Source organism: Sarcophilus harrisii, chromosome 1 (assembly GCF_902635505.1).
Source record: "Sarcophilus harrisii chromosome 1, mSarHar1.11, whole genome shotgun sequence".
Lineage (NCBI taxonomy): Eukaryota > Metazoa > Chordata > Mammalia > Dasyuromorphia > Dasyuridae > Sarcophilus > Sarcophilus harrisii.
Window position 1 is genome coordinate 549,307,818 of NC_045426.1, and position 21,159 is coordinate 549,328,976.

The 21,159-nt window shown below is 36.4% G+C and overlaps 1 protein-coding gene across 6 annotated transcripts in view; it reads right to left on the bottom strand.

Moving 5' to 3' along the window:
- The window catches only part of PHACTR1 (phosphatase and actin regulator 1), a 622,984-nt gene that overhangs the window by 421,850 nt on the left and 179,975 nt on the right, over positions 1-21,159 (bottom strand). The window contains exon 1 of one of the 6 annotated variants that reach the window (XM_023496333.2): positions 7,293-7,939. The exons of the other annotated variants lie outside the window; for them this stretch is intronic. Within the exon in view, the coding sequence (XP_023352101.1) occupies positions 7,293-7,332 (40 nt within the window). The 5' untranslated portion in view covers positions 7,333-7,939. Of the gene's footprint in view, positions 1-7,292; positions 7,940-21,159 lie in introns of those variants that run through there. 6 annotated transcript variants of the gene reach the window in all.

Consider the following 21,159-nt stretch of genomic DNA (forward strand, 5'->3'; position numbering starts at 1 on the left):
GTCTCTCCCTCTCTCCTTCCCTCTTTCCTTCTCTCTCTCTCTCTGTCTCTCTCTCCTGGGACAATTGAAGTTAAATGACTTGCCCAGGGTCACACAGCTAGGAATTGTTAAGGGTCTGAGAGAAGATTTGAACTCAGAGCTGGTGTTTTATCCACTGCACCACCTAGTTGCCCCCTGTGTATCTCTTCTAAGCATCATGTTTTTAAATGCATATAATACATAGGATTGTAAAGGGAAATGATTATATTGAAATATTGTTATTGCGATATTTAAAAAGAAAACCAAACAACTTCATGGGCCCTATTCAGGCTAAGAAATCCTGGAGTAGAAGGAATGCTGGATATGGAGTAGGAAAAACTGGGTTCAATTGCAGTTCTGTTACTTATTATTTGTATAACTAAAGGTAAGTGACATTTCCTTTCTAGGTTTCAAGTTATTCATTCATAAAATGAATAAGCTGATCCTTTAAAGCCTATTATAGCTCTAAGTCCTGTGATTCCAATTCAAAGACTGATCATTTAATTTCTGTGCTTCCCTTCTCTCCCCTCCCCCTTACTTTGGCTCAGATCTATGATTATAGGGAAATTCCTTCCACAAATACAACTTAATTTATCCATGATTATGCCTTGGAAAGTTGACTGGGGACCTTGTGACTTTGTGACTTGTTCATGCTCACACAACTAATTAAGTAATAGAGACAGAACTGGAGCTTAGCTTTTCATGATCTCAAGGCTAGCCTTTTAACTACTATACTATATATTCTGCCTCTCTCACCGTGTTTGAGAATGATTTTACCCTCACCTTTTCCTCTCTCTCATCTACCTACCCATGCCTTGATACTCTGCATTCTGTTTCCAGCATTACTTTCTGTTTACTTGTAGTCTGTATTTACAATATATGTATTGTTTCCTCTGATGAAATTATAAACTTCTTGAAAGCAAGAACTATTTTTTCATCTCTGAATCTGCAGCATCTAGCACAATCTGCAGCATCAACTGCTTAATTAATGTTGCTGATTGATGAACAATTCTTTGGTTTTACTCCTTGACTCAGTATTCTTGTCTCCTTCTTCCCTGCCTCAATTCTTCAAGATTCATTTTGATAGCCTATTAGTTTGTTCTTATAATTCTTTAAAACTCTTTAGATCCCATGACTTCTATCTTCACTTTACTTTAGCTCCATACCAACTTGGCCATAACTTCAATCTTATTATACTAAAAAAAATTCCATTTCCAAAATCTTGAACTCTGAAATCTCTCTCTTTGACCATAATCTTTTCCTCTGCCTTTCCACTGACTTGCTTCTCATTTGGATTCTATAATTCCAAATTCTATTTTTTTGTTCTTATTTCCCTCCCTAACCAATATTGACCCTTAATAAGGTCTTCACCTTTGAATAAAAAATAAAAAATCTCAATCTTAGAAGGGTCATATATTATAATATATCCCCTCTATATCACCTCAAACAATTTTTATTTAAAGACATTTATTAAGGAGGAAACCACACTTTCCAGAGGCAACCCAATTAATTTTGGAACAGTTGTAATTGTTAGGAAAATTTTCCCTCTTAATTCAAGTATGAATCTGGCTGTCTACCATTTCTACTAATTGCTCCTAGGTTTGCTCTCTGGAGTCAATCAGAGTAAGTCCAAACCTATGACATGACATCCCTTAAAATATTTGAAAACAGTTATTCTCTCTCTAAATCTTCTCTTCTCTAGTTCTCAGTTTCTTCTCAGTTCTTTCAATCAGTCTTTGTATCACATAGTTTTTCATTCTTTCATTAGCTCAATTGCCTTTTTCTATATACTCCAACTTATCAATGTATTTCCTAAAATAAAAGTCAAAAACCAAATACAGTGTTCCAGATTTTACCAGGGTAAAAGCATAGCGGTACAACCAGCATCTTTTTTAGTGAATGCTTATCTTTTTGAACTCAAAGCTTTCATTATAATGTTTTTTTAATTGCTTTTAATCTTCCCATGCCTGTGACTCACCTGTACTTATGAATTTGATTTAAAAAAAATCCAAATATCATCATTTAGGTGACCTATTGTTCTAGTCTGTTGAGACCTTTTTGAACCTATGTCCTTCTGTGTTAGCTATCTTTTCCAGCTTTGTGGCATGTGGAAATTTGATAATCATGTCAGTTATGCTCTCAAACCAAATCTTTGATTAAATATTAAACAGCACAGAGCCTGAGGCAGTTTGTGAGGTATTCCATTAGAAACTTCCCTCTAAGCCATAAATGACTGGAATCAATCATTCAACCAGTTCCAAATATTATGCTATCATCAAATCTATGCAGCTCCACCTTTTCCAATAGAATTTGCCAAATATGCTGCTGGATTTTATGGATACTATCTCTACCATCATTCTGAAATTCTAATCATGTAACCCTATTTGATGAGAAAATAAATTTAGTTTGTCACAACTTCTTCTTGATGAAGCCATGTTGATGTTAAAAGATCACTGCTTTGTTTCTAAACTTTGAAAAGTGTTTTCTTCAGTAATATATTCTAGAATTTTTAGTTAATTACATTTAAACTTACTAGCTTATAGTTTGCAAATTCCACCCTCTTTCCTTTTTATAAATTCAGACCACTTTGACTTTCTCCAATCTTGTGCCATGTCTCCTACTCTCCAGTTTTGCAGACAAGTTCAGAAATCCAAATCAATAATAAATATTTATTGCACACTTGCTATATTGCAAGGCACTTTGCTAGGAACTATAGATATAAAATTAAAAAACCCCTCAAATATTGTCTCTCCCTTCAGGAAGCATACATTCCAGTGAGGTATATAATATGTAAATAGATAAATAAAAACAAAATTATTTGAAAAAGGAAGCAACATTATCAATATAAGAGATTAGGAAAGACTACAGGGAGGCTAAGCCTTGAAGGAAATTAAGACCAGCTAAGTGGTCAGTGGAGAGAGTGCTGGACCTGGAGTCAGGAATATTAATTAGAGTTCAAATCTCGCCTCAAACTCCTACTAGCTGTGTGTCCCCCTGGATAAGTCACGGAATTGTCTGCCTCAGTTTTTTCAACTGTAAAAGGGGAATTGTAATAGTATCTACCTCACAATTGTTGGGAGAATAAAATATTACATTTGTAAACCTCTCAGCATAATGAATGGTACAAATGCTTATTTACTTCCTCATTTCCTCCCCAACACTTCTCCCCTCTCTACCAATAATTCTAAAAGATGAGAAAGGAGAACATTTCTGGCATGCAGAACATTATGGGCAAAATCATGGATGTGGGGAATAGAATGCTGAATTCAGGGTACAGCAAATAAATCAGCTTAACTAAAACTGGGTCTTTAAAAGGAAGAAATATGAAAAGGTAAGTTAGAGATAAATTTTCAATGCTAGACTGAACTTTTCACATTTTATTCTAAAAGAAGCAATCATTGAAGCTTTGGGAACAGGTGAATGACATTGTGAGCTGTCATGCCTTTTTTTTGAAATAGTGAGGTGGCTCAGTGAATAAACTACTAGATTTACTGTCAGAAATTCCTAAATACAAATCTAATTCCATATACTTACTAGCTGTGTGATCCTGGGCAAGTCATTTAACAATTTCTTCAGTTATAAAACGTGGATCATAATAGCACTCTACCTCCCAAGGTGAGGTTGAAATGAGATAATATTTGTAAATAAAAAAAAAGGCACTTAACAGTACTAGCTCAAAACAGGCTCTAAACAAATGTTGACTCCCTTTCTTTCTTAAATATTCCTCTTGATCCCAAAATAGCTTTTTTTAAAAAAAGAGATTTTTTTTGACAGCACTAGACCTTCAAGCTTTACCATTCACTTTTTCTTTTTTCTTCATTTCCAAGAAAGAAAATAGTGTTTGCTCAATATCTCTTCTTTCATCATCTTCTCATTCTACAAGTCCTTAATCAGGATTCTATGCCCCTACAATTCTTGTATTCTATTCTGCACCCTCCCTTGACTTCCTTATTTCCATTAATGGAACCCCATCTCTCCAGTCACCCTGCTTTTCATTCTAATAATCACATTGATCTATCCTTTCTCCCTCAAATTCCTACTTAGTCAATTGCTAAAGCATTGTGATTCCTTATTTCTTGCTCTTGTGTCTGGCTTGGCTATTTACTATTTAGACAACCCTGAATAAATAATTTCTCCTCTCTGGGTCCTCAAATTCTTCATCTGTAAAATGAATAAATTCTTTTATATGATTTTTGAGTTATCCTCCAATTCTACACCAAAGATCTTATGATCCACAATCTTTCCATTGTCTTTTTACATCATCTATAATTTATTTGAGAAGCAGCATGGTATAGTGGATAGAACAGAGTGCTGGAATAGAAGTATGAAAGACCTGGGTTAGAATTCTAACTCAAGCAGTTATTATGTGACTCTGGACCAGTCACTTCTCTTGTTTCCTCATTATCAAATGAGGGGAATTACACTCAAGAGCATCCAAAGACCCTTGTATTTCTAATTTTACAACCTTGTAGATTCTTTTTTTTGTTTAGCTTCTATATGGGTTGTAACCAAAGAGGTCTTATAATTTCAAAATGGAAGGAAGCTTAGGGATCATTCACTCCCCTCATGGAGAAGCTGAGTAGTGTCACTCCTGGATCTGTATCCCAAAGAGATCATAAAAGAGAGAAAAGAGCCCACATGTGTAAAAATGTTTGAACCAGAAATTTTTGTAGTGGTAAGGAACTGAAAAATTGAGTGGATGTCAATTAGCTGGGCTGAACAAGTTATGGTATATGAATGTTATAGAATATTATTGTTCCCTGAGAAATGATGAGCAGACAGATTTCAGAAAGATTTACATGAACACACATGCTTAGTGAAGCATCAGTAAGCAAGCAGAACCAGAAGAACATGGTACACAGGACAGCAAATTTTTGTGATGATCAACTGTGATAGACTTGGCTCTTCTCAGCAATGCATTGATTCAAGACAATTCCAGCAGACTTGAGATGGAAACTGCCAACACATCCAGAGAGAGAACTATGGAGACTGAATATGGATCAAAGCATAGTGCTTTTACCTTTTTTGCTTACTTGTTTACTTTCTAATGTTCCTCTTTTGGTTTTATTTTTCTTATACATTATAAATATGGAAATTTGTTTAAAAGGATTGCACATGTTTTACTTATATCAGATAGCTTGTTGTTTTGGTAAGGGGGAAAGTAAATGAGGGAGCAGGAGAAAAAAATTAGAACACAAAGTCTTACAAGAATGAATATTAAAAACTATACACATATTTATGTGTATATATTTGGGAAGATAAAATAAAATACTATTTTTAAAAAGAGAGAAGCTGAGAGATGTCAAATGGCTTGCCAAATTCATGTTACACATAGAGTTAAGAGTTTGAATCCTGGTCCTCAAGTATATCCCCTGTGTTCCTAACCAAGGATAGACATTCATTCTATCATCAGTCAGGTTACTGGTGGCAGACTCTCCTCTTGCATTTTTTCACTGAGACTAATGCAGTCTGAAAGGCTCTCCAGAAAGCTGCCCTGCCCAGGGAAGGAGATAATAAAGAATCTGGACTATAAGAAAGCTAACTGGGGCCCAGGAAAGGAGACAAGGCTTTGAAAGAGATAATAAAAGATTTGGATTTTAACCCCTGGCTACTTTTGGGGTGATTACTCTCCTGAAAAGAAAGCTGCTCCCAGAGACCCCAAGAAAACAGAACAAAGAACATTACAACAATACACCAACTTTGATCTATGTTTGAATAGCTAGTGACTGGAACTATCTTGGACATAATAGGTATTGGTAGGGAGAAAGGAAGCAAACCTTAAGCCAGTCCATTATGGCATTTGTTGATATTTATAATGAAAGATTTGGTGGTGGTGGGAATGGGAGGGTGATGTTGAAACTTTTAGCCAAATGAAATTGTCTATATTATCTGTGAACTCTCATTACCACTGATAAATAAAAATTTGGCTATTAGGAACTATGCCGGCTCTACTGAAGAAATGGGCACTTAGGTATCTTGATTTTATGCTGTTCCTTTAATAAGTACAAATTATAATCAAAATAAACAAGATTACATTTTCCAAATCTAATTATTAACAGTCAAAAAGACAACAGTGAATTTGAAGAGATTTTCAAAGCAAATTTCAGAGAATAAATTCTGTAAATCCATGTGGGTATGTAAATATTGAAAACAAGCCTGGCAGAGTGGATAGGGAGCCAATCTTAGAGCCAGGAAAGAACTGCATTCAAACTTCATCTCTGATATAGACCAGCTGTGTAATCCTGGGAAAGAGTCACTTATACTTTCAGTGCCCCCAGGCAACACTCTAAAATGATAAATTTAAAAAATGATGCTAAACTGCATTGGTACAGGGAATTTTCTTTTATGCAGGTTCACAGTACCAGTCCTTATTCCTATGTAAATATTATGATTTTCTTCCTAGATACCCACAGATGTAGCTCCCTCTTAGTGGTTTATATGCCTAAAGAACTGCTATTGAAGCCACAATAAGTTATACATATATAATATACATTTGCATATATTGCAAACACTTTGCTAGATATCTAAATGATAAATAGTTTGGCCACTGTTCTGGTGCTATTAGGTTTTATAAAGTATACATTTTTCTCCAATGAGCTCTGTTGGCAAAGTCTTCTCATGTTGATAACAAAATTCCAAGTCATATAAGCTCTTTCTGTCTTAGGAGATCACTATCTCCTCCTTCATCCTGCCTGGCATGGTACAGCTCTTCTTCTTGCCAAGGCAAACCCCTTTCTTTACATGTACAAGTGGCTACATTCATTTCTGCTTTCTTCCACGGATTGATCCTTTTATCGTACCCATTCTTTAATTTTTAATCTTTTCCTTTCTAATGGCTTTCCTCTGCTGCCTACAAACAGGTTAATGGCTTTCCAATCCTCAAACAAACAAAACCCAAACCCCAAACCTAAACCAAAACCAAAACACCAAAACCCAAACCCAACACTTTCATTTGATCCATTCATCCCCACTAGCTATCATTGTTGATTTTTCTCCCTTCTTACCTAAATTCATTGAATAAATGATATACAATTGTGTCTACTTTCCCTTTTTATACTCTGTTCTAAACCTTCTGCAATCTGGCTTCTAATCTCATCATTTAACTGAAGATTTTATTTCTTTCTCTGGTTATTAATGATTGACTAAGTGACAAATACAACGGAATTTTCTCAGTCCAATCTTTTCTAACTCTTTGACACTGTTGACTATTTCCTTCTGAATTTTTCTCCTTTCTAGATTTTTATGAGGCTGCCCTCTCCTAGTTTTCCTCCTACCTGACTGAGGACTTCTCAGTCTTCTTTGTTGAGTCTCCATTTATATCTTGCCACAGTTGTTGCCCCAGAGTCTGTCCTGAGAGCTCTACTCTTTCCCCTTTAGACTCTCACTTGGTGATCTCATAAGCTTCCATTGATTCTATTGTCGTCTCTATGCAGATAATTCTCAGATTTATTTATAGTCTTAGCGTCTCTCCTGACCACTGTTCTCTCATTTTCAACTGCCCACTGGATATCTTGAACTGAATATCCTGTAGACACCTCAAACTCAACATATTCAAAACAGAACTCATTATATTTTCCTTCAAACACTTCCCACTTCTAAACTATTACTGTTGAAGAAGCCACCATCTTACCAGTCATTTAGGCTCATTACCTAATTCACCTTCACTCAGGTGCCAAAGTAAGGTTCGACTATATGATAGCCTTCTCAATAAACTTCAGTGATTACTTTATTATTTTCAGAATCAAATATAAAATTTTTTGTCTGGCTTTTAAATTCCTTTACAACTTTCCAATCTTCTTACCAACTTTCATGATTTTTTAGTGAACTGAACTTGTGTGCCCAGTTAGTTGAATTTATGGGTGACTTTCTTTCCTTTTAACTAAATTGTTTAAATTCTCAAATGGATCTGGGATTTCATCAATTTAGCAGTTGCTTTCAAAAACATACAAGATAACACATCTATGTCTGTCTATTCTGTGAGACTGTCTATCTTCCCAAAAATTTACTACATAGGGTTCATTCAATATGCTAGAGGCCTGTTTTTAAGTTGAAGGTACCAGTGATACAGTCTGCCTGTCCACTTGTCACCTCTCCCTCTTATGATGTGACCAACCCATCTTTTTATGCTAATCAAAAACCAAAAAGTAAGCTTCATGAAGTATTGGCTCACTAATATTCCTATAAAGAAACTAAAAGTTGAAGAGCATATTAATATTGCAAACATAAGCAAACAAGAAAATGATAGAATTGACATTTCCATGTGCTAGGAACTTGTTATTGGGTACATTAAATAAAAACATGTATGTTAAATAAAAATAATAATGATCCAATCAGACCTTCCCAGGATTTGTCAAAAAAGAGAAATTATTGAGATTATTTGAAATGTAAATTTACATAAGCTATCATTAGAGATGAAGCTTACTATAAAATATATATTGTGCCTTAATAGGTAATGATAGCATGAAATCATCATGATTAGAAAACCACATTTACAATATAAGCTTTTGCTACTGAAAATGAAGTAGGTATGTCATCTGTAAAAACCCTCATATCTTACATTTTAAAAACCCTTAGAAACAGAATATTTTAATCTATTTAAATATTTTCCAAAGATTTTTAAACTTACTTGTCAAATACTTAACATAATAACTTAAACTTCCAGATTAGTTTGTAGGAACAATTAGCTAACATTAGGGAAGTTGGGAATTTAATAGCTTGATTTTAACAGAAACCTTTACTTGAGTGGCAAATAGGATTGAACAATGAATATTGTGATTTGTAAATGCTGTCAGTCTTCATTTGGATATTATATCTTTGTGATATTTCTTATTTATTTATGAGTCCTTAAAACCAAGTATCAAAATAAACCAAATTTAGAGCCAGATGCAATCACTTTAACCCAAGATGTTAAAAGTATGATTTTTAAAAGGTGAAAAAATTCAGCTAAAATATTAATAGTAATAATAATTTAATCAGAGCAAAGGGATCTTGGACATTACTAACAAAGGAATTAAGAGTTTAAAAATGTTACTTACTTTATCCTTTTTATTTCTATTTTATGTATCTTTTATAATATATAGAATACATAGTATATATATGTAATTTATAAATACACATACACCCATTGGAGATGCTTGATCAAAACTTATTTACTAATAGCAATATATGATCCAAAATCTTCAAAGATTATTGTTATAGATCAACACATATATTTATATATAGCCATTTAGTAAGATGTCAATTTAGAACACAATACTTGGAAATATTTTAATGATTTTAGATAAAACATTTCTAAATATAGATAGATATATCTAAATATAGATAGTAGATAAAATATTTCTAAGTATAAAATAATAAAACATTTCTAAAATGTCATATTTTCTTTGAAATTTCAAATAAAATATATAGAATATAATTTAAATTTTTCTTATGATTCAAGTATAACATCATGGAACTCAACTATTATGCTCAAAGACAGCAAAGTAGTTCAGTGTATAGAGTTCTGGGTATAGACTCAGGAAGACTCGAGTTTAAATCCATCCTTAAATATTTATTAACTAGGTGACTTTGGCAAGTCACTTAAGGTCTGTTTACCTTAGTTTCTTCATTTATAAAACAAATAGCGCCTGTCTTGTAGTTACTATATATTTTTCTATAGTATATCACTTCATATTATATTTATATGCTAGGTGATATACTAAACACTTTATAATTATCATCTGAATTGATTCTTACAACCCTGGGAGGCAAGTAGTATTTTTATCTATATTTTATGATGAAGATGATACTCTGCTTGATTTCAAGTTCAGGAACAAGATTCCCTCCAGGTTAAATTCATCATCCCTAATCTCATCACCAAACTGCTAACTTAAGACTTCACTAACACCACTTCCCTCAGCCTCCTCTCCCCTGTGATCAGAGGACTGGTGGGTAGTGTACCAAACTCCTCCCAATGCCTCCCTTTATACAGGGAAAAAACTTGATTTTTCAGGCTTAATCTATTATGCATTTGGTCACCTCACTCTTTTTCAGCTCCTTTTTGTATATATCCCTCCCCCACTCATTCTTCCATTAGATTGTAAGCTCTTTGAGGGCAGGAACTATTTTTCTTTTTTTCCTTTTTTAATTGTGTCCCCATCATTCAGTCTAGTCACTGGCACACAGTAGGTGATTAATAAATGTTTGTTGTATTACATAAGAGAGCTAATATATTTTCATTTCACATTGATTTCCTTAAGTGCTATTGACCTTAAAATTTTTTAATAGTTACATTCTCAGATAATCTTGGATTTGTCAATGACAATTGTGTGAAAGAAAAAAAGCAAGAATTTAGGATTTATGAGAAAGATCCAAAATTGTTCTGATCTATTTATTTATTCTTTAAATTGTTTCCTAGAATATGATCTACTTTCTCAATCATACTAAAGTGATGATATTTCAAGAACTATTACATGGAGGTGTAATTTATGTTGAGAATTTCTGACTTCATTGGAATTAGGAGCCCTCTGTATCAATGTAAATGGCTTTGTGGTTAGGCCTAGGGAGTTTCTTGAAGAACACAGAGATTAAGCAATTTTCCTAGGGTTTTACAGCTATTAAATATAGGAAGTGAGATATGAACACATATTTTTCTGATACCAAGTCCTGTACTTTATCTGCTATATAATGCTAATAAAATGTTTTAATATATAGCTTATATAAAACATACATAGGCAAAAACTCACTATGTAGATCAGGTGGTTATGGATAAGTCATCATTAATCCTTGATGAGTTTGTTCTACTTTTAAGTTTAGCAGAATGCCATAGTGAATAGAGAGCTGGTCTTGAAGCCAGGAAGAATTAAGTTGATATTTTGACCCTGATACACAGTGACTGGGTGAATCTAGACAAGGCATCCATCAATATTGCAGACAATTGTATTGTATTGTAGACAATATTCAAAGTCTATGAGTTGCAGAGAAAGTACATATTTGCATTAGCAATAGCAAGAATGGTTTTCTCCCCCAGGGAGTATGCCATGCTAGTGAAATCACAGTCCACTTCTAGTTCTTACTTGAATTTAAAATTCTCTTGAACATTAATTACAAAAACATGTGTCTTCTTGGTTGATTGGATGAGTGTCACCAAATTAAACTATGAAAACACCTACCCATTTAAAGACTATTGTGATTTTGATCCCACTGTGCATAATTAAGAGGTGATATATTGATTACTGAATAATTGATAAGTCTATGGATAGGAACTGCTGGATAGTGGGGAGTCGGGGTTGGTAGGAAGGGAATGACACATAAATGGGAGAGAGATGAAGAGACCCCAACTTTGCTAAGGCATTATGAACTAAAGGGATTTGAGGGAAAGATGAGAAGAATCCATTTGCAGAAGCATCTGAGCTACATTCCCTGCTTATGAAAAATAGACAGAAAGCTGTAATGTATTAGGCTTATTTTAACTTCAAAACTTCTTTTTGCCATTTTCAGGCACCAATCATTTTAACATGAAAAGACCCTGCCCTCAGTGTCTTTTTTCCTTTCCTTTTTCCATTTTTTTTGTTGTTTTGGTATCTGCCAAGCTATTGTTTAAGAGGATGGGGGAATTCCTGTAGGAGAGGGCTAGTTGGAGTTGAGTTTCAGGAGCTTGGGAAAAGGTCCTAGTTCTCTCTATCAGGGGAGGATCACACCAAAAGAAAGCAGAAACCCCCTAGTGCTGGCACATAGAGTGACCACACATGACTCATAATGAAGGGACAGAACTCATTTAATAAAAATGTAGCCATTTAGTCATCGGATGCTGGCAGCTTGTTCTAAATCATGAGAGATGCTATGGTTCCTATGAACTATCGAATCTTTTTTTCCTCCTTAGGAATAGCTCTATCATACTTTGGGGTGACTGTTAAAGTCATTTTGGTTAGCAATCTCTAAAATTCTTCAAGATGGGAGTCCTCCTAAAACACCTTCAAGAGACAATAAACAGGGTCTTAATCAATGATTATTGTAGATAATTTCCTTCCCTTGCATTATAGACTTGGTATTGAATGCAGAGCTAGAGTTCAGTCAGTTCAGTCAGTCTCTTCTAGGTTTACAGATAAGGAAAATGAAGCCCAGAGAAGTGACTTATTTGAATGGAAGAAATGGTATTTGAACCCAGATTCAATTGCTACAAATATAGGGTTGAGAGTTATTTCTCTTGCACTGTTCTACTATAGCCTTCCTGTCCCACTGAGCTGTGTGATTAATTGCTTAGAGATCCCTTTTAGATTGAAGTTTGAACCCTACCCTGACCACTGGGCTTGCTGAGGAAAAGGATACTCAGGCTTAAAGCTGAAATCCCAAATGAATTTTAGATGGCTGGTCCTCCTCCTTTCAGTCTTTCTTTTGTTATTCAATAAGCAAGAAGATACTTTTCACTAAAGGATTTTACTATTTGCTGTCGGTTTCCTTACAGTACACAGTGCTCTTTCACTATGAAGAGTGTGATACAACGCTTTTATGACATTTTCATGCTTTTATAGTTGTTCTATAGCTGGTCAGGCAAGATTTTGATTTATGTAATTATATGTGTATGTATGTGTGTTTTGCTTATGTATCTATGTGCACATGATTATTTAATTGCATTTCACAAAAAATGATGATGGCCTGATTCCTTAAAGTTCAGGATTGAATGATAGATGGCTATCTTTTCTATTTCATTAAATGGCTTATGTGTTCATGTTGTTCACATTAAACATCATTCTGGCTCTTAAAGAACTATTGGAGTTCTTTTATTTTCTAACCTCTTGCTGTAGAGCACTTGGCAGGGTGAGAGAGGCTGCTCTAGCAGATAGTTGACTCTGCTTGTTACTCTTCTGTAACTGCAGAGATGAAGGCAGTTTCCATGTCTGTCAATAATGCCTGAGAATGTGATACCCAGAGTGAAACTGTCCCAGCTACCATCCTTGTGGTGAATTATGGAGTTACACTAAGAGACACAGGGAAAATACATCTTTGCCATTTGATGAGTCAGAGGGCAATAGAAAACTTCAAAGTAAAAACAAACAGACAATTATAATACTAATAAATCCACAAATACCATCTCCACACCCTCAAACAAACATTATTGGAAAACCAGCTTTTTAGATAATAGGAGTCCTTTGATCAAAAACATGTTCATTTTAAATGGTCCCATTTGTTATTTTAAATGAAAATTGTCTGGATTAAATACATATGCGTTAATAAATTCAGCAGTTGTGAATTTTTTTTAACACCAGCAAAAGATTTACTTGCTGATTTAGAGCAAAGCTTAAAAAAAGCTCCATATGAATGTGGATGAATGTGGAAGGGGCACTTGGACATGGATAAAAGGATTTATTTACGTTGTTTGGTCTTTCTGGGTAGGAGGCCTGGAAAGTCCTCAAAGTGATTGTTACACTCCAATGTATGTGTGACAACTTCGCCTCAGTGTTACCAAAAAAAGCTGATATCAGCTGACTTCTTCTTAGGCTGTCTCACCTTCCAGGTTGGTAGAAGGATTTAGAAATTATAAAATTAGAAAGCATAAGAGGAGACTGTGAGGGGAGGAACAGATAGAATAATTGTCATTCTGAGAGGTGAAAACAGTTTAAACCAAATAACAAAGACTGTTATTTATCCTAGTTGTGCCATAGAAGATCCATAAAATGGGTAAGACCTTAATGTCCAATCTTCTCTGTGATAATATAGGCTCAAAGGAAGGATAAATGAATTATTACCAAGTAAGTGGCAGACAGAGAATTGACAAAGTGAGCACTTAATAAATGCTCCTGCCCTGAATTATCATGGATTCCAAATCAAAAACTTTCCATTGTACCACATTGCCCCATTCATATTTTCTGCAACCATATTTCACTAATTTATGGCTCAATTTTTGCATCCATAAAAGGGGATGATAATAATACATATACCATCTCACAAGATTCGTTCAATGAAAAGGACTGGTAAACTCTAAAGCACCGAAAATTATGTCATGATTGTAATCATCATCATCACCATCATCATCTAATGGAAAGAATATTACAATAAGAAACTACAAATTCATGTCCCAATTGATTGCTTATTAGGTGAGTGCCTCTGTATAAGTAGTTTGATCTCTCTTGATACTTAATTTCAATTTATAAAATAAAGATAAGAAGAAGCAGCAGCATGGTAAAAATTCTACTGCTTTCCTGTTTTAGGATCAAATACAAATTGCTCTATATGTATTCAAATTCCTACAGAATCTGGTTCTAATTTACCTTTTCATATTTTTGTATATTACTTCTCTTCTAGCATTCTATAAATTAGCCAAATTGATCTTTTCTCAATGCTTTCTTTTTTACTAATATTTTATTTTTCCAAATACATGGAAAGATAGTTTTCAATATAAATCTTGTGTCCCAAATTTTTACCTCTCTCCTCTCTCCATTCTCTCACTAAGACAGCAAGCTATCTGATATAGGTTAAATATGTACAATTATTTTAAACATATTTCCATATTCAGCATGCTGCACAAGAAAAATCAGATCAAAGAAGAAAAACATGAGAGAGAGAAAAAACAAGAAAACAAACAATAAAAAGTGAAAATGCTATACTGTGATCCACATTCAGTCTCCACAGATTCTCTCTCTCTCTCTCTCTCTCTCTCTCTCTCTCTCTCTCTCTCTCTTTCTCTCTCTCTCTGGATATGGATGGCACTTTCCATCACAAGTCTATTGGAAGTGACTTGAATCACATTGTTGAAAAGAGCCAAGTACATCATAGTTGATCATCACATTATTTTGTTATTACTGTGTACAATGTTCTCTTGGTTCTCTCAAGTGCTTTCCAAGGCCATTTCCCTGATCTCATTTCACTTTCCTCCTCCAATCTCAACTATTTAATACTAGCTCTCTACATTGTACTCTGTAATCCAATCCCTAGCATCCCTATGCTATTGTTGCACATCCCTTTGTCAAGCCTCAGTCCTGGATTACTCTCACCATCTGGCTCCTCCAATCCTACTCACATGTTGCTGAACAGAACTGGAGGAAGTCACAGAGCTATGTTGATTGAGTACATTATAAAGTAATGTTACCCAATTCCCTCATTGAAGCAAGTCAATCTTTTTGTTTTTCCCTAATTGCTTCCATATCTCCTTCTCTACAAAAATCTTCTCAAACCTTCTATTGTCTCCTTAAGCCTCCTCCAAAGTTGAGGATCTTACTTCTTATTTTACCAGCAAAATTGAAGCCATCTGACTTGAGCTACTTTGGCTTCCTTTTTCTTTATCTCAAAAACTTTTTATATCATTCCCCCATTTGCTGCTTCTTTCCGTTAGTATCTATCTGACAAAGAGATGGTCTTTCTTCTTGCCAAGATCACAAATGCCCTTGATCCTACCATCTTTTCCAATAGACTATAGTCTTTCTCAGTTTTCTCTTGCCAACTTCTCACAATCTACTCGTTCATTCCTTACTGTCTCCCAAAAGCCCAAATTTCACTCACATTTTTAAAAAGTGCAGAAACTTCTTCCTTAGGTCCTAGTATCTCCTTAAATTATTATCCTACATCTCTCTTCCATTTCTCTGCCAAACTCCTAGGAGGATATTTACCATGTCCATTTTCTTTCTCTCCCATTTTCTTTCCAAATTTAGCAATAATATCTTAGTTTCCAATTTTTCTTTTCTTTTCCCAGGCCTCATCCTGCTTGACCTCTCTACTATTTTATACTGATGGTGTTAAGGTCGTGTATTTTAAGATCAGCACGAGACAGGAATTCAGGTTAGGGGAAAATTGTCAGTCTTTATTCTCAGTGAAGAAGGATCGGAGGTGGAAGAGAATCGGCGATAGCAATGTGTGCAGCTGAGTCAAGAAGCTAGCTCGACCAGCAGCCACACAACCAGCAGCTTGGAGTCTTGAACCCAGCCCAATCTCTCCCCACTTCCTCGCTCTCTCTCTGCCTCCACCCACCAACATCGTCATTTCCTATACAACACATCAGGACTTGCACGGAGAGTGGGCAGGGACCATTCTTTATCCAATCATGTATATTAATAGAGTATAGCCCAATTACTATCTAGCCTCATTTACTTGGGACCTCAGTGCATCAGCTCAAATCTCAGCCCATTACATTTCCCACTTTCTTTTATTTTAGAACACCGGTGGTCATGCCATCCCTGACTCCTCAGGGAGGTCAGAGCCCCAAGGGAGGTGATCACAGCCTCCCTAACTTCTCAGGGAAGGAGGTGAAAGCACCGAAAGGAGGTGATCACAGCCTCCTGACTTCTCAGGAAAGGCGGTGAAAGCACTAAAAGGAGATGATCACGCCCTCCTGACATCTCAGGAAGGGAGATGAAAAGCACCAAAGGGAAATGGAGGTTGCTAAGCGGGTTTCTGGGCTGAAGGGTCTTATTATGCACAAACCCATCAGCATGGGAGGTATTACACAAGCACATAGCAATAACGCAGAGGCTATTAGGGATGACCCTCCCCTCAGTCAGTGCAGGCTCGATGTGGTGTAACAAACATGAATTGTACACACAAGTAGCAGAATAGCAAACAATATAAATCAACATGGTGTTGGAAAAGATCACCAGAAGTCCTAGAAGGTGGGTATGTAAACAACAGTCACACATACACCTTCTTCAGCAGCCAAGAGATAGTCCAAAACCAATCTATTGTCCATTGTTTCACATGTCGGGGAATCCAATGATCCCCCTGAGTTTTTGAAGTCCTGAAAAAGTCTTTTTATGTGTTAGGGAATCCAATGATTCCAGCAGATTTTGAAGTGTTGTAACAGTCTTATCATTTCTAAGAGAATCCAATGATTCCTGAGAGTTTTCAAGTCCTATGTCTCAGAGAATCCAATGATTCCTGAGAGTTTTCAAGTCCTATGTCTCAGAGAATCCAATGATTCCTGAGGGTTTTCAAGTCCTTTGTCTCAGAGAATCCAATGATTCCTGAGAGTTTTCAAGTCCTATGGCTCAGAGAATCCAATGATTCCTGAGGGTTTTCAAGTCCTATGGCTCAGAGAATCCAATGATTCCTGAGGGTTTTGAAGTCCGACAATCTTTGATGTCCATGAGTCAAACGCCATAACTGCCACGCTCTTTCAATGGTGAGCACAATCAGCAACATCTGAGAAAAAAAGTTTTTGTGCTCATGGTGTAAGTAGGTTTGCATCTTATAACCAAAAGTCTATTAAGTAAAAGACAAAATAATTTAAAACGATGTTACGCCTAACATCACAATTACATAAATTTCTTGCCTTTCTCACCCAAAAAGTTGCTAAGTTTCTTTCACGCCAGTTCATGGTAGCTCTACTTTGCATGTGGTACAAGCTCCCAATTTTGTCCCACACTTATTCTTTGTGGATGTGTTGAGACAGTACTCTTTTTTTCCATTTGATAATTTCAGTCAAAATAATTTTAATGGAAATAGAAACTGCATATATTTTAAAAGTTCACCTAAACAAGCAAGCTAATTCTATGCTGTTTTATGGAATAAATTTCTTTAGCCCATAATTTAGAAGGAGGGACTTTGTCACTATTTTAATGGCTAGTCCTTCTTTGTCTTATTAATAACTTGTATAATTTTGACTATAAAAAGCCCAAAACAATAGTTTTATTAGTTGTGTGATTGTAAAATCATTTCAATCGCATAACCATTTTGGACAGAGGTCAATAGGTATGTATTGTAAGGTGCAATCTTCTATTCACTTTTTCTTTTGACTATAATCTGTCAAAGAATTTGAGTAAGTTAGGATTCTAAAACAAACAAAAATCTTGTTCTTTCTTAATTCATGTGGGGACTTCAGGTATTATCTTTCTAGAATCTTATAATCTAGATTCTAAACTGCCAATTTTCTTGGTTTCTTAGGCTTGAATTTGCATAAAAAAATTTCAGCTCTTGAGACCCCACATGAAATAAAAGCCTTTAGCTGAAAATTAATTATAAACTCAAGTGACTATACTTGGTGACTTGTTCTGCTTACAGTTCAAAAACTCTCCTTAAGAACAGAAAAGCTAAACACATTGAATGATTTTCAGAAATTGATAGGAGATATCCAATGGATGCGACCAGTGTTAGGCTTGACTACCTATCAGTTACAACCGTTATATTGACATTTTAAGGAGACAGTGCTTTAAATTCAGCACGCAGCTTACAAAAGAAGCTCAGAGGCTTTGAGAGAAGTTGAACTGGCTTTATCCAATGTGGTTGAAAGAGTCACTAAAGGCCCTTGGAGATAACAGTTTTGCCACACAAGAGCAACCACAGCAGTCCTTCATCAAGGAGACAGTGTGATAGAAGTGGGTGAACCTCCACAAACCAGATCAAAGCCTTACACCTACCCAGTCTTGTGGCTGGGTAATTAAAGGCCACTAAGCGAGCATACAATTATCTGGGACAAGACCTGATAAGATATACACCTTTTATCCAATACACAAATTAATGTGTGTTGTGAACCATCCAGAGTGGCAAATTTTATTACCATGGCTCAAATTTTTACATGGGTCTCCATTAAAGATAACTAGACTATTACATAATTGGCGATGGACTCTTGAAGAAAAAGTTTTAAGTTCCTCTTCAGGACCAACAATCTTCACGGATGCATCCAAACATAATATTTGTGCTGTGTACTCTCATGATCTAACTATAAAGAGTAGTCAGAACTCCTTTTCAGTCCCTCAGCAGAATGAATTGCTGTGATCATTCTAGCTCTTTACTTATTATCCAGGAGACATAAATATAATATCTGATTGACTTATTCAGTAGGTGTGGTACAAAAATTGCCACAGCCCAAATAAAATTTGCAGCCTCTAATATATTCAGCTCTTTAAGAAACTTCAAGAGCAAGTGAAAACATCCAGGTAAGATCTATATATTACATGTCCATTCTCATAGTAGACTTGGTCCCATATTTGATGGCAATTCAAAGGCAGATAGCCTTCTAACTATTTGGTCAATACCCCTTTTCCAAGAAGCTCAGGCATCTCATTCTAAATATCATCAGGCTGCTCAAGCTTACGTTTACAATTTGAATAACAAAAGGAAGCTAGGAGCATAGTAAAGCCTGCAGGCTTGCCTTCCTCACGCTCCTACACTGCCTCCAGGAAGAACCCTTTGGTTTGAGACCCAATGAAATCTGGCAAATAGATTGACCCATTATAAATCTTTTGGTCGTCTGTCTTTCATCCATGTTGTAGACACACTTTTCAGGATTCACTTTGCAATGCCAGCAGCAAAAGAGACAGCCAGTGGTCACTGAATTCCTCATACAAGCATTTGCCATTATGGGTGTGCCCAAACAATAAATGGTCCTCTTATATTTCGAAACATTTTGCACACTTTTTGTGCACAGTATAGATTTACACACCACAGGCATAACTTTTAATCCTCAAGGACAGGCAATAGTGGAGAGGGAGAAACAGAGATATTAAGACACTACTCAAAACAAAAGAAAGGGGAGCCACAGGTAACCCTAGAGAACTTCTAAATCTAGCTCTTTATACTATTAACTTCTTGATTTTTGACAAAGATGCACTGGCTCCGGCTGAAGGTTTTATAACCCACGGAAGGTCATGTCCAATCTGCAACTCCACTATCTTTAGATAATGCCAGGTGATGTGGAGAGACCAAGGAAAGTGGTGAATGGAAAGGACCAGATAGGCTAACTGCTTTGGGAGAGGTTTGCTTGTATCTCTACAGGTGGAGAAGGAATCAGATGGGTTAACGAGCCATATTCCTTGTCCATCGCAGAGGCGAAGAACCTTTGAAACAAAGGAGACGACCCAAGAAATATCGGGTGGTGCTGTTGCTGATTGTGCTCACCATTGTAGATAACCACTGCCGAGGCGTTCCTGAGGGCGGCATTGAGCACCTTGTCCTTGAAGGTGCGTTTCCATCCGGCCACCAGCGAATCCAGGGCTTTGGCCTGGTGGCTCGCCCCCAAGCGGGGCACGAATGGGTGTTAGGGGGCGCAGCCTGGGTCGGCGCCCGGGGGGGTATGCCCACCAGGCCCTGCAGGCTCTCCTTAAGCGGTTATCGCCATAGCGAAGCTTCGTGGCGCCCTGCACCGTCTAGTTGTAAGCGGTCCGTACACTGTGCTCACCAGGGCAGTACCATTCCAGCACCCGGCCCCTCCCCGCACCTCGCCAGGTAGACCAGGAGAACTAGGGTGCCCGTTAGCGCCAAAAGTTAATCGGTATTTTAAGATCAGCACGAGACAGGAAATTAGGTTAGGAAAAAATCGTCTTATTCTCAGTGAAGAAGGATCAGAGGTGGAAGAGAATCGCGATAAGCCAATTGTGCACTGTCAAGAAGCTAGCTCACCAGCACCACACAACCAGCAACGGAAGTCTCAACCAGCCCAATCTCTCCCCACTTCCTCGCTCTCTCTCTGCCTCCACCCACCAAAATCCATTTCCTATACAACATCAGGATCACGGAGAGTGGCAGGACCATTCTTATCCAATCATGTATATTAATAGAGTATAGCCCAATTACTATCTGCCTCATGTACTTGGGACCTCAGTGCATCAGCTCAAATCTCAGCCCATTACATGATGGCCACCCCTGCTCCATCCTCTGGAGGCTTTTGGTGACATGCATCTCTCCTGGTTCTCCTTCTACCTGGCTGACTACTCATCAACTCTTGCCTCAAGGATCTCACCATTATAATCTGCCCTACACACTGCTATAAAAGTGATTTTTCTTAAGGAGAAGATTTGGCCTTATAACTCCTCTGCTCTGGGAGATTCCTATGGGCTCTGGAATAAATATATATATAAACTTCTATGTTTAGCTTTTAAATTCCTTCACAATCTGGCTCCAACCTGCCTTTATTGCTTCATTATATATTATTCCAATTTCCATACTCTCTGATCTAGCCAAACTGTTCTTTTCTTTGGTCCTCATATACAACTGTCCATCTCTCATCTCTTCTCTCACCCTTATGTTTTGCAGATGATGAAACTGAATCCCAGAAGGGGGGAAGTGCCTTGTTCTACCCAAAGTCACAGAACAAAGAAGTGTCAGAAAAAAAGATTTGGATCAAGCTCCTCTAATTGAAGATGGATTGCTATTTGCATTGGTGGTTCCTAAGGCCTGGAAATACATTCCCTTCTTATGTCTGCCTCTAGGAATCTTTATCTTCCTTCATAATGTAGTTAA